Raw genomic sequence first — 12,489 nt, 5'->3', positions numbered from 1 at the left:
CCCCTGCGTTTAATGAATCATTTGCACCTGTGTTTCTATATCAGGACAGTCGTAAGGTGAGACGCCCAAGAGCCATACAGTTAGATAATGATTCTGCCAATACACACAACTATTATTTCTCTGTTGTGTAACTGAAGGAAATCATTGGTAGAGCCCAGCATCCATTGCTTTTTTCTGTGCTGTGTCTATTGTGTTACTGTTTGTGTCCTATAGATGGCACCTGATCTTATACAGTAGATCCTTAACTCCTAACAAGTCCTGAGAGGCCACTGAAAAAACCTGCATGGACTCTTCACATGCATTTTGTATGACACATGTCAATTGAGCGTCTCCTTGGAAACTAAACACTGGGCTGACTTCATAATATGGCGATTAGAATTGGTTTCGCCCCACATATCCCCTGCAACATTCATTAGCACTTGTGAATTATTGAGCAGCGCTATCCTTTTACCACATACAGCTCTGTGTTTGAGATAAACGTGCTTCCTTTACCCACAACCAGAACTTTAGAGCCCAAATGTATCGGCCACACACCACCTGAAGACTATCTGTGTGTGTGGTTGTGTGAGTGATTCTCGGTGCCATTTAAACATTAGACTGAGTGCCATTGGCGTGCCCCTCATTGTACCCACTGAGGGATTAAAGGGCTAATTGTGTCACAGCCTTTGTGTGTTTACCAAGCAGAGATTAGTATGTAGCCTTGTTTAACAGATCCCACCAAATCTCATTTACTGACAGAGGGCCTGATAACAGAGTGATGAAGACTGTGATACAAGAGGTAAAGCCACTGTCTCCGAGGATCAAGGAAATAAGACTACAAACAATCATGTTTTATTCGCACTTAATCTCCCATTACACTCAAACGTTTACAGAGACATGAGCTCGATCCCGGGCCACTACATGGTCTAAGGGCCACTGCTCTATTGACAGACAAGGTCACTGAGAAGAGCTGTTAAAGATAACCAGTGATTACCTTTCCCTTCCTCTGTACGAGGTCACTTCTTCTGCTCACTCACCTCTTAGGGGTTGTGGTCATCCTAAGCTACACACTGAGATACATCTTGAGGAGCAACAATAAACAGTTTAAGTAGAGCGTAAAGAGACAGAGGACTTAAACACAGCAAATGAGTTACTAAGTAAGGCATGAAGACAAAGATAAAAAATAAAAGTGGAGTAAGAATAGAAGTGGCAGCAGGCAGCTGGTACACAGTGCCCATTCCTGAGGGTTTACTTATTCAGTCAAACACGGTCAAATGTAGGTGACACTGCTGACGAGTAATCATACGCTGCTCATTGTCCCATCCCATGCTAGCGTATCGGAGCTCTCTTACCTCTGGGCCGCACCAGAGCAGCTACACACAGCCGGTAACCTGAGTCTCTCTGTTGGACGTATGACAGAGCCAACATATCAACAGCGAGGGTGAGCTACAAGCTCTCTACAAGCGTCTGGATCTGCCACAAACTGTCTGAGCGCAACTATAACTCCTCTTTCACCCTTAACACATCATGTTGCAACTGAAAGCAGACATGGCAGTGTATTAACTGGCTTATGTGTACATTAATAGCAACAAAAAAGGGGCATTAGCTACTTCCTCCAATTCCTCCAATCTAAAACAGTTTCAATGATAAAATTCAAATTATGTTTCTGTTTTAATCAATCATACTGTAGCCAGATAACACAATGTCCTAGTTCTTCACTGAAAGCTAACATTTCCTTAATTGAATTATTAGTCACTGGCAGTGGAGGAGCTCCACAACAAGCTAACAACCAACAGCCCTGGTGAGATTTGGCTAAAGCTAGCCAATAATTGTCTGTTTAAAAATCTAACAGACACAGAGCAACATTACAATTCATTTGGAGTTGAGCTTCTGGCCTCCTGACAACTACTTAGTCCAATATTCAGTTTCCTCTCTGTTCTGGTTTAGTCTCCACAAACCATGGAGAAAAATATCTGACTTTAGTTAACATTCGCTAGCTGCTCTACTACTTGCCTAAGCTAGGTGCTAGCTTTGTCTAACTGCCATATGCTCATACAGTGAGTTTATCTGAGATTTTTTTTGCAAAAAAAAAAAAAAAAGCTTTTTGCTGCAGGTGGAAATAACATAGATGAGAGCACTGACACATGAAACATATAAAGTAGCCTACCAAACCAACAAAATTAAGCTAAAGCAGGCTAACTGATCCACAGTGCTGCAGAGTTGAAACATGTTTCTGTGAGTTTGTAGACAGGAGCAAACCTTTCTACATTGCACATAGCCATATAGAAATATTAATTTGGGACTAATTTGCTTTGTATTTTGGGTAAATTAAAACTTACTTCATTCAGTTCACTCCAGCATGTGTCTTCTAGGAGCTACCTGGCCTCTATCGACCCTTATCTCCCTTCAACAGCCTTTTCATACAGCATACACACTGCTGTGTCTCGTTAAAGCAGGAGAAGCACAGGTGTAGCTTATATCATTAACGATGGCTCAGTCTAACTTAAGCAGCAGTTAGCGATCGTGCTCAATACTGAAGCCCTGGAACTAGCCAAACTAAATGGGATTCAGACTTTGGGCCTTTTTCATAGCAGATATTAAGTAGTAATAAAAGTAACATTCAAAATTGTTTACTTAGCTGTGTATGATGTATGGCACTGGTGTTGGTCATGCTAGCTTATACACTGGGACTCTCAATGGAAACAACAGTCATTTTAATTAGTTACACCTGTACTATTGCTTTATGGCACATCAAAATGTCCGCTGTGAAATAAAAAAAAGCTCCAAAATCACTTACTTGTTAATATACTGACTATTCCCTACATGATAAACACAGAAGAGTCTACAGTGATGCATTTTACACTAAGGATTTGGACAATCATATAAAATGGTGGGGGGAACAAAACAGTGCACAAGTTTGCAAACAGATGTAAGACAGTGAAAACTCAATATCTTCTAATTAACTGCCTGCTTCATTCAGTCTGTATTCCAGGAAACCTGCTGTATAACATGGCTGAATGAGTTACAGCTTCAAGCTACTCACACCCATGCACTCTAGCTGGTGTGATGAGGGCTAAATAAAAAATAAGTAAATGCATTTTAAAGCGACATTATGTAAGTTTTTTACCTTAAAATAACAGCTTCAAAATCATTTTGATGTCTCATAATAGGGTGAATGGTGTCTCTGACTCAGCCACTCCGCCCCTGTATCACTTGTTTCTGCATACTATACATGTTTACTTCAAGATAAACGTTTTCAGACATAACATTGTTATGATGTAATGAGTTTTGTTTATAGTTAGCACCTACATTACATCTCACAGATTGTAACAGACCTGGGTTTTGTATTCACGACAGTGGATGTGTTGAAACCAAAGCGCACAAAATGCTAACTTCTACATAATGTTGCCTTCAAGGAATACATGTAGTTTCCAAAACTTCTTTCCCCTGTACTCTCCACTAAATTGGATCTCCTCTTTTTATGTTAGCCATCCCACTGACAGCTACAGATAAAAGGCAGGTCTTATCGCTGAGGTGGCCTAGGACAGGGTCGGTAACTATTTAGGCCTTAAATAATACACACACTAGACATAATAGACTCAACAAAACTTTCTATCATACAACATGTTTGTGCAACCAAACCAATCTTCTAACAGGGAGTTCAAAGCATCATGGAAACACCAAAGTTTCTTTAGCGTCCCAACTTGCATTAGTAAGGCCTAGCTTAGCTGGTCACATGCAAATGAATTGACATGAAATATAATTAATTGTAACAAAAAACTGAATTCTATCAATGAAACTACCTTATTTAACATTAGCCATAATAATCTATGCCCTGGGTTGTTTTAATGACAAGTCAAATAATGACAGAATTATTGAAGTATTGCTTAATGTAGTACCTAGCAACACATAATGAAATAAATCAAATAAATAACCCTGGTCACAACTGTGACACATACTTTAATATGATGGCCCTGATCATGGCTAACAATACACAAACATACATGAGAATATCTGTTGGGTTTCCGCTTGAGTTGAGTAAATTGGTACTGGTAGCACCTGACAAAGCACCACCATTGTGTCATTGATAAAAGTAGAATCCATCGTGGCACACCACTCCCACGCCACCACTTTCCTCCTCGTATGCTTCAACAAACACACAGAGAAGTTTTGTACCATCGTCTAATATCCATTCAGGTCAAACATACTGTGCATCCAGCTGCTGGGGTCACCACTGTATGTTTGTGCCTGCTGGGTGGATATCAAAAGGGGTCTATACTATTACTTACGCGTCTGGCTCTGGCTCCTTGTCATTTTGGGACTTTAGCTGGGGCTGAAGGACGTTATTTACCAGCTCAGTGATCCCACTAAACCACCTGTTCAAATAAGCAAAGTGTGACTGGAACATCGCAGTGAGTCATCATGGGGGAAAACAATCTGTCCTGAAAGCGTTTTTTTAGGAGGCAGGTCAGATTCTAAGAAGTGAACAATAGCAGGGACATTCACTACAACCAGCGCAGAGAGAGGAGAAGGCCGGGACACGGGCAGAGCGGCGTTTAGTGGAACATTGACAACCAGACACAGTGTCAGAAATACAGAGAGAAAGACTGAAGAAGAGCGAGAGATGAGACAAACAGGTGTACAGTAGAGGGAAGGAGAGAAGAAGCAGGAAAGCTCTACAGCCAATGGAAATGAGAGCTGCATCAAACGCTCAGCTGAGGGTAACAGGAGTGTCATTTATTCCAGCAACAGGGGTCGGGTTATCAGACTGGTTCGACCTACAGGTGGATTGAGTCAAAATGCAGCTACAGTACAGTAGAGCGGGGCAGGTGCATCTAGTCCACATTTGTGACAGAATAACAAGGCTGCACAAGCCAATCAGAGTGCAGATGACACACTGGATGAGAATGGACAGCCAGTTAGAGACCAGGGACAAGGGGAAAGGGGTTTGGGGACCTGGCTATAACAAAGCTGGTAGAAAGGAAAAGCTGTTGTCATTGATGTCATGGAAGTCGGCTGTTTAGTTTCCAGCACAGAATTCAACAATCTTGTCAATGACTACTCACTGTGTGTTTTTCAAAAATACAATGCCACCGTGCATCCACAGCGGCTTTCCATGACATTAGTGACATTTCTTTCATTTTCCTCCCGGACAAAGAGGAGAAAAAGCCACATGAAGCACACAGCACCGACTGACAGGAAGAAGTGTCAAAGCCTAGAGCACTCTGGGTAATGCAGTTTACTTACTGTGCCGGCTGAGGCTTTGGTTCTTCTTTGATCCTAAAATATAAAAAAAATAAAAAGGTGTGCACAGCTCAGTGCATACAGAACATAAAGAGATGAGGAAAGCAATCTAAAAGACACACAACATACTGACACAACTGATATCACTGAAGATGTGTATGACACAAATAATACTGCGACTATAATATGAATAATATTCAGGATATTATAGGTGATGCTTTGGTGAACATGACAATGGTAATGAGGTAAACAACATGATGAAAATGAACATTCACAATGACTTTAAAGATGACAAAGTAAGTGATTTGAACCAACTTAAACTTAAGAATAACTGCTTCCTGTGAGTAACACCCTCCTCATACTGCATGTGCTGGCATGGACAAACATTACTTTTCATGGTGGTGGATCCAGAGTGTCAGTCCACCTGCAACTGCAAGTTTCTATTCAGCACTCAGACTTTTCTTTTTAGAGAAATTCATAATTAATATGAGCCCAGATATACAGCCACACACAAGCTCAGAGTATCCAGCGGGCAGAGCAGTCCAGCTGAGTTACCTCTGAGTGAGCACTGCCTTGAATTGCACACTGAGCTGCATCAGAAGGTGAGGACGGGAGCAGCAGCTCACTCTGTGTAAAGTTCAACTAAGCCGAGCTACACATGCTTGATTAGAGTCCATTAAGACTGATCTCATGGCTGTTAATGCACCATCTAAATAGCTGGCTGCAGTACAGCTCGTGTGAAAGTAAAGTTTTAAACTAGGGTTAAAGGCATACTGTGCAGGATTTGTCAGTTGCTGTTTACACACACACACACCATCATTTAAAGTTGGCCACTCTTGCCGGGCTCAACAAGCGAGACGGTGTCAGCGAGAACAAAGCAGTGAAGCAGAGAAATAAAACATTATTTTTCTAATTGTTTCACAGTGGTTACGTTAGCACACCTCTGCACAACCCTCTGGAAATTGTGTGAATGCAGCCAAAGTGTACGCTTCACCCCGTTCGATGTTTGCCTCTCTGCTCTGCATGTGTCTAGGTCAGCCCCACCACACCCTCGGTCAAACAGAAACACCGACCTGCAGTCCTTTACGCAACCATGACAGCCAGAGAGCAGAGGAGAGAGGTAGACAGCGATGTAACCTGGTCGCTACATTTTTTTTAGTGTCCCGACCTCACTCCCTGTATGCTGCTACCAACTGAGGGCTACACACCACTGCTTCGAGTTTGATGCCCAGAAATGTCCAGAACACAACAAAAACACTAAAAATATAGGAAAATACAGGCAGAGGGCTCTGTAGACACACACAGTGCCTCACACTTCTAGTGGGTCATAAGTGATAGCTGAGATTAATTACTTGTATCGACTTTACATTGTTTTTTTAGGAAAATCCTGCATAGTATGCCCGTGAATGATCAGTTCACATGTTCATAAAAAGACATACAGTATCTTCTCACTTTTTGACTTTTGACTTTTGGAGCTCTAAGCATTGGAAAATGGCACTTTAACAAAATTATCCAAAACATGTCCTCTCCACAAACAATGTCTTGATTAGTCTGGACAACCCACAGATCTCAGTATTGGTTATTTCCAATGGAAGTGCAAGTCGAAATCTCAAATCCTGTGAGCACCACAAGAGAAATTCAATTCACCTCCATTGTATTTGTGGAGCAGAAGAAATAACAGAGGTAGATGTCTTAAACCCGGTGCAAGCAAAAACAAAACTATCTAAATGGCAAGATACCACAACAGGAAGTGAGAACTTGTCTTTATAATTTGGGTGAACTGACCCTTTAAAATGAAGTCATCAGAAAACAGGATAGCACTTGATCATATCTTGATTTGATTTGATGAATGGAAGTAGTTTAAGGACTTTATATAATATACACAGAGATGCATGTTTGGGCCTTAGACTTTTATCTATTAAGTGACCTTACAGGCTCATATACAGCACCACTAAGCACAGAGTCTTTACATCACACATTCCTCGGGTGAAAGCAGGTGAACCCAGAACAACCAAGACTGTCCAACCAGCACTGAAACACACACATAACAACCGCCACATGACTGTCTAGCATTTGTACACCATCGAACGCTGAAGCTGCCAGTGTAGCTGCTCTCTCCTGGTTTCGGAGAGCAGATGTCACCATAAGCAGAACAGAGACCAGTTGCAACCGAGAATCACAAGACAGAATTTCACACACCTTATTGCCACTTATGTAAAGCACATCGTCAGCTTTATATAGCTGTGTGAAATGGAATGTGTTAATTGGATTTTGTCTGTTTGTGACCAAGACACAGCAAAACATTAGCTAATCTTCCTGAGTCTTCTGATACTCACACAAACACCAGTATTCAGGCTTTGTTTTGGGGCAGCAGCTTATGATTATTTTCATTATTGGTTAATCTGATCGTTTTTTTTAAATAATCAATTCACTGTTTGGGAAATAGTGGGAAAAAAACTGCACATCACAATTTCCCAGGGCCCAAGGTCAGTTTGCCAGTTTTGCCCAGATAACAGTCCAAAACCCAAAGATATTCAATTAGAATGAGAAAAACACAGAGAAACAGCAAAGTTTAACACCTGGGAAGCTTAAAGCAGCAAATGAAACCAAAATGACGACATTTTGCCTCCAGAACTTTGTTGTTGCTGGAACTGAAAAGCCTCTGAAACAACTTTCACACCATGTGATACTAAAACTCTCCACTAAAGACTAAGTAGCTCCTCAGAGTAGAGTCACTGTGTACACTACCGTTAATAGTGAAGAATTCATTGACAAAATATATTGGAAAATGAATAAATGTCAACAGAAAACTATATTCCATCAAATAAAAACCCAATCCTTCAGATTACTCTCACTGTGTACACTAAGTGGATGCCATTCAACTCCCAAACAAATACAGAGGCTAAAAGTCATGCAGAGCCTCAGAACACAGCAGAGAAGCCTCCCAACAGTCTACTTTAGCTCGAGCACACCAGAGTGAGAAATCTGTCTGTCTGATCTGTGTCAGATGGCTGAGAGAACACACGAGAGAAGATATAGTCCTGTGTACCCATCAGTCTCGCTGCTCTGTTTTCCGATGAGCCAGTCCATATTTATCCTCTCGCTGTGTTCTCCCGATGACCTGCAGCGCCGTTCTTTATTGATCCCATCAGCCCCGTCTCTGTGGTCGCATTACAAGCCTCATATTTATCTGATCGAGCCTGCTGCCTGCCTGCTTGCCTGGACGGCTGCCGGACACAGTGTGTGTTTGTGTGTGAGTGTCAGTCTATGCATCCAGTGTGAGTGCGCCCATATCCATGTGTGTACTGTACTGTTACGTGTGCATATGTGAGTGCGAGGGCGCAGTGTATTATTTGACATGGGGCCGCAAAATGAGTGAGTGTTAAATGTCACAAGTGACGTATTCAGTGTCCTGGCTTCTGAGCAGGTGTGCAGGGCGGATACAGGCTCTGTTTTCCTTCTCTTTAACCTGCACTCTACTTCCAGTGAACTCCCCTAACACACAAGATAACAAACACACACTGGAACACAGTTAGGGAAGGGTTTGGGTAGAACACGTCCACCTCTCTTCTCGCTTTTTTGTATGAGAATGGCAGTCTAATAAGTGTTATTCAGCCACATGCTGCTGTTATTTTTAGTCTCTGTTGTTATTTTGTTCTGTATTTGGGTTTCAACCTTCTCTGCTTCACTGACTTTGCATAGCGAAGCAGCCAGGCCTGGCAATGACTGATGCTACACTGCTCTCTAGTGGACAGATGTGCTGCTTGAGATTCTAAGATCTAGATTCCTGGAGCTCTCTGAGGGAATGTGTAACAACAAGTTACTTTTTGTTATTAATTTTAAGAGACTTCGATTCAGTTTCTGTGCTGCTGTATGATGTCTTTTGAAAATGACGCAGCAGAAAATAGCAACAGATAAAAGAAGAGAGATGAGGATAATAAAATGAGTGAAACTGAATTGTTATTTCTGTGGTTGTGTCCTCAAACTCAGGCTCAAACAATGAGGCGATGAATCAGTTAGTCAACTGACAGGGAATAAATCAGCAACTAGGCCTACTGTGGTAATAGATTTATCAGTTGAGTCAGTTTTCAAGGCAGACTGCCAAACATTTGCCTGTATCAGCTTATTACAACCCTGATTAACAAACAGCTACAACACAGGCATCAAGTTCAGTGTAACTGTATTTTAGAAAAACAATTAATTATCTTGTTTGTTTGTTTTTTTAACTTTTAATGTGTGCTTTTTGTGTCCTAACCTAGGAATTAATGTGTGTATGGACTTTTGGTCAATCTGATCATCACCTTTGGCTTTAGGAAATTCTAATTTAATTTTTCTTCTAAATGTTTGGCATTTTCTAAACAAATTATAATTATTATTATTATTATTATTATTATAATTCGATGAGGGCAAGAACTTCTAGCTGCAAAATAATAAATGAATCCTTAAAGTAACTGCATAAAAGCCCATGTAACAACACGGTTTAAGGCCATAGTCTGATGTCTTCTTCTTAGTCTTTATTGTCAATTTGTTACTATAAATATTGTACACAACAGCAGCTGAAAAAAATGCAGCACATGAAAGCTTGTCAAAGCTGCCACCAGATGGGTCTACCTTTGTAAAAAGTCTCACTTGTACAGGAGCTGAGGCATGAACCAGTAACACCAGTAACACCACAGATACTGGGTACAGTTTGTGTGAGCAGCTGTAATAGCCACCATGATGGAGGAGAGGAACACAACAAACATCAATGAGAGGTAAAGCACATCATTGCTGTCCATGTTCTGGACTTTTCTATTTACACTGCTGAACCAAAGTGCTGACAAAATCAGAAATCTAGTTGTAGCTCATGCATCGCACCTTCAAGAAATTACTTGAATTCTAAAATTTGCATGCTGTGATGCCAAAATACATGGCTCTCCTGAGGCTTTCATTCAACTCAGATGGGAACGAGATCGTTCGGAGAGCTGGATTGTTCAGCTCCTTCTGTACAGACAGCAGGACTGTTACACAGCGGGCTGTCACGAGGACCTGAACATTTTAGGAAGATCCCAGAGATTTAATTAATCTGAGCCCTCTGAATATATCTCTGCTAATAAGCAGAGGAGAGGAGAGGAGAGGAGAGGAGGATGATTAAAACATTCCTCCTTCTAAACTCTGCAATGTCTCTTTTTCACCCATAAACTGCTACTTCCTTTGTGTCAAGAGAAATACATTAATGTGACAGCTGCACAACGATCCCTGAATCATCACATTCTCACACACCCAGAACAAGGTTAGCAACATGTTACATGCACCACAGCAGGTCCAGCAACAGCTTCATGTGCATCAAAAATAATTCTGATGGGCAGCAGAAACAGAAGCCCGGCTAAAATCATTAAGGTACTGATTGTTAAATCACTTGACAAATGACGGAGGCTTTGGTGAATATCATGGTGCATCTATAGAAAGAAGTGATATACAGTACCTTGGAAATGCTAAGCTGAAAAACCTATTAGCTCTTCTGACAGGAATATGCCTCACAATAGCTACCACACCTCTTTGCTATTAGCTAAATGAATTTCCTATCTATTTTATCTTCATAATGACAGTTTTCTATTTAAATGTATCTATGTGTGAGTGAAGCGTCTTTTCTTACTATCAATAAATTCCATTAAAAAGCCCCAACAATGTGTTGTTCTGCCTGCTTGTATTACAGTGTATTAGTATTTTCAGCCACAAATGAATACACATTTGGTTTGTTAGCGAGTATTTACTGCGTCACTGTGACATTAACTGAGAATTAACTACTGCACAGTGCCTATGTTCATTTTAAGGTAACATTGAAGGAATGTGTCCCCTAATGTGTCTCACTGATGTGTTTTTAATATCTTTCAGACAACATTCAATCTCTGTAGGACAGACGAACAAAAATCCGCCTTGCCAGACAAAGATATTAAGGAGCCACCACCAGAAGATGATGCAGACAGCAGCTATCAATGTCAAAACTGACATAAAAAAGCATTTCCATCACTTTGCTGGCAGTAGATCAACAATAATATCTATTCCTGTTCACTTTAGTCACTAACAGCAGACCCACACACAGGACTCTGTCACACTGCACTGAGCCTCCACACATGCCACCCAAGGCGTAATTACTTTCCAATTACACCACCTCCCCTGCCCAAAGTGTGCCGGGCAAGCCCAACCAGTCACTCTGAGGTCTCTCTCTCTCTCTCTCTCTTCCTCTAATCCTGTCTTTGAGCAAACTGATGCACTACCTTTCTGTTTCCTTCCCGATAGTCAGCAAGATGTTGGTTTAACAGTTAATAACAGGAGGGACGTGGTCAGATGTACAGTAGCAGCGCTCTCCTCGGGGGAAAGCGTGACTTTTCACTGATTACCATGAGCAGAAGAAAACAAGCCCCAACATGGCCTTCAACTCAGCAGCTAAATATCCTCTGAAACATGAATGCAGGCTTCTGTGCAGCCCTGTTGGATTGAGATGAAGGTGCCGCCACTGTAGATCTATCTATGTTTTTTTTTTGCAGAACTGTCTTGCAGAGTGTAAGTCAGACTGACAGCACGTCACAGCAGAGATGCTACAATGAAATGTTCCAAATGCCTACTGAAATGATTTTAGTGTAATAAATTGGCATCCCACAATGCTTGGAAGTTTAAACAGACAGTGAGACGCAGACTCGTCTTGGCATCGACTCTTAAGTAGAAAATCTGTAATAGAGGATCTCATGGCTAAGCAGTGACCCTGCAGGCCCTCGGAGTCCACTACAGACTGAGTGATAATTGGATCATAAGGGAGTAATCTGGCTCAGTGGGTAAATACCAACTACATACATCATTAACACCATCCCAGCCAGTCAGTACTGCCAGGAGATGAGGTTAATGTCTGTCAGAACTCACAGGCGAGTGGACTACAGAGGAATCTCTCCCTGGAGGCTGCCGGGCTGCTGTATTCTGCTCTTGTCAAAAACCTTTTTTTTTTAATTTAAGTAGAAAACAACCTAAAACCTTTCCTAATATTGATTGTAAGTTATTGAGTCTCTTATTGCCAGACCTATCTCCAAAGTGCTGTGTCAGCACTGTAGAAGGTCTGGCTGGATCCATTCTCTTTCTGGTTTGGGGGGAAAACACTAAGACTTGTTCGTATTTCTTTAAACCAATCACAATGGTCTTGGGTGGCGCTAAAACCAGGATGCAGCGACAGTGTCTGTCCAAAATACTTGGTTTGCACGTAGGGAGGCCAGTCCTGCCTTTCAAATGGCTAAATCC

General features: G+C 41.5%; 1 protein-coding gene across 26 annotated transcripts in view; it reads right to left on the bottom strand.

Moving 5' to 3' along the window:
* Positions 1 to 12,489, bottom strand: part of rims2a (regulating synaptic membrane exocytosis 2a) — a 149,104-nt gene that overhangs the window by 120,903 nt on the left and 15,712 nt on the right. For 23 of the 26 annotated variants that reach the window (XM_084358423.1, XM_084358424.1, XM_084358416.1 and 20 more), the window contains exons 3-4: positions 5,227 to 5,259; positions 4,269 to 4,355 (exon numbers count right to left, since the gene is read on the bottom strand). The exons of the other annotated variants lie outside the window; for them this stretch is intronic. In XM_084358423.1, coding sequence (XP_084214549.1) covers positions 4,269 to 4,355; positions 5,227 to 5,259 — 120 coding nt within the window. The remainder of the gene's footprint in view (positions 1 to 4,268; positions 4,356 to 5,226; positions 5,260 to 12,489) is intronic. 26 annotated transcript variants of the gene reach the window in all.

The sequence above is a fragment of the Pagrus pagrus genome (genome assembly GCF_965226575.1).
Source record: "Pagrus pagrus genome assembly, chromosome: 7".
Classification (NCBI taxonomy): Eukaryota; Metazoa; Chordata; class Actinopteri; order Spariformes; family Sparidae; genus Pagrus; species Pagrus pagrus.
This window is presented reverse-complemented; position numbering and strand designations above follow the sequence as displayed.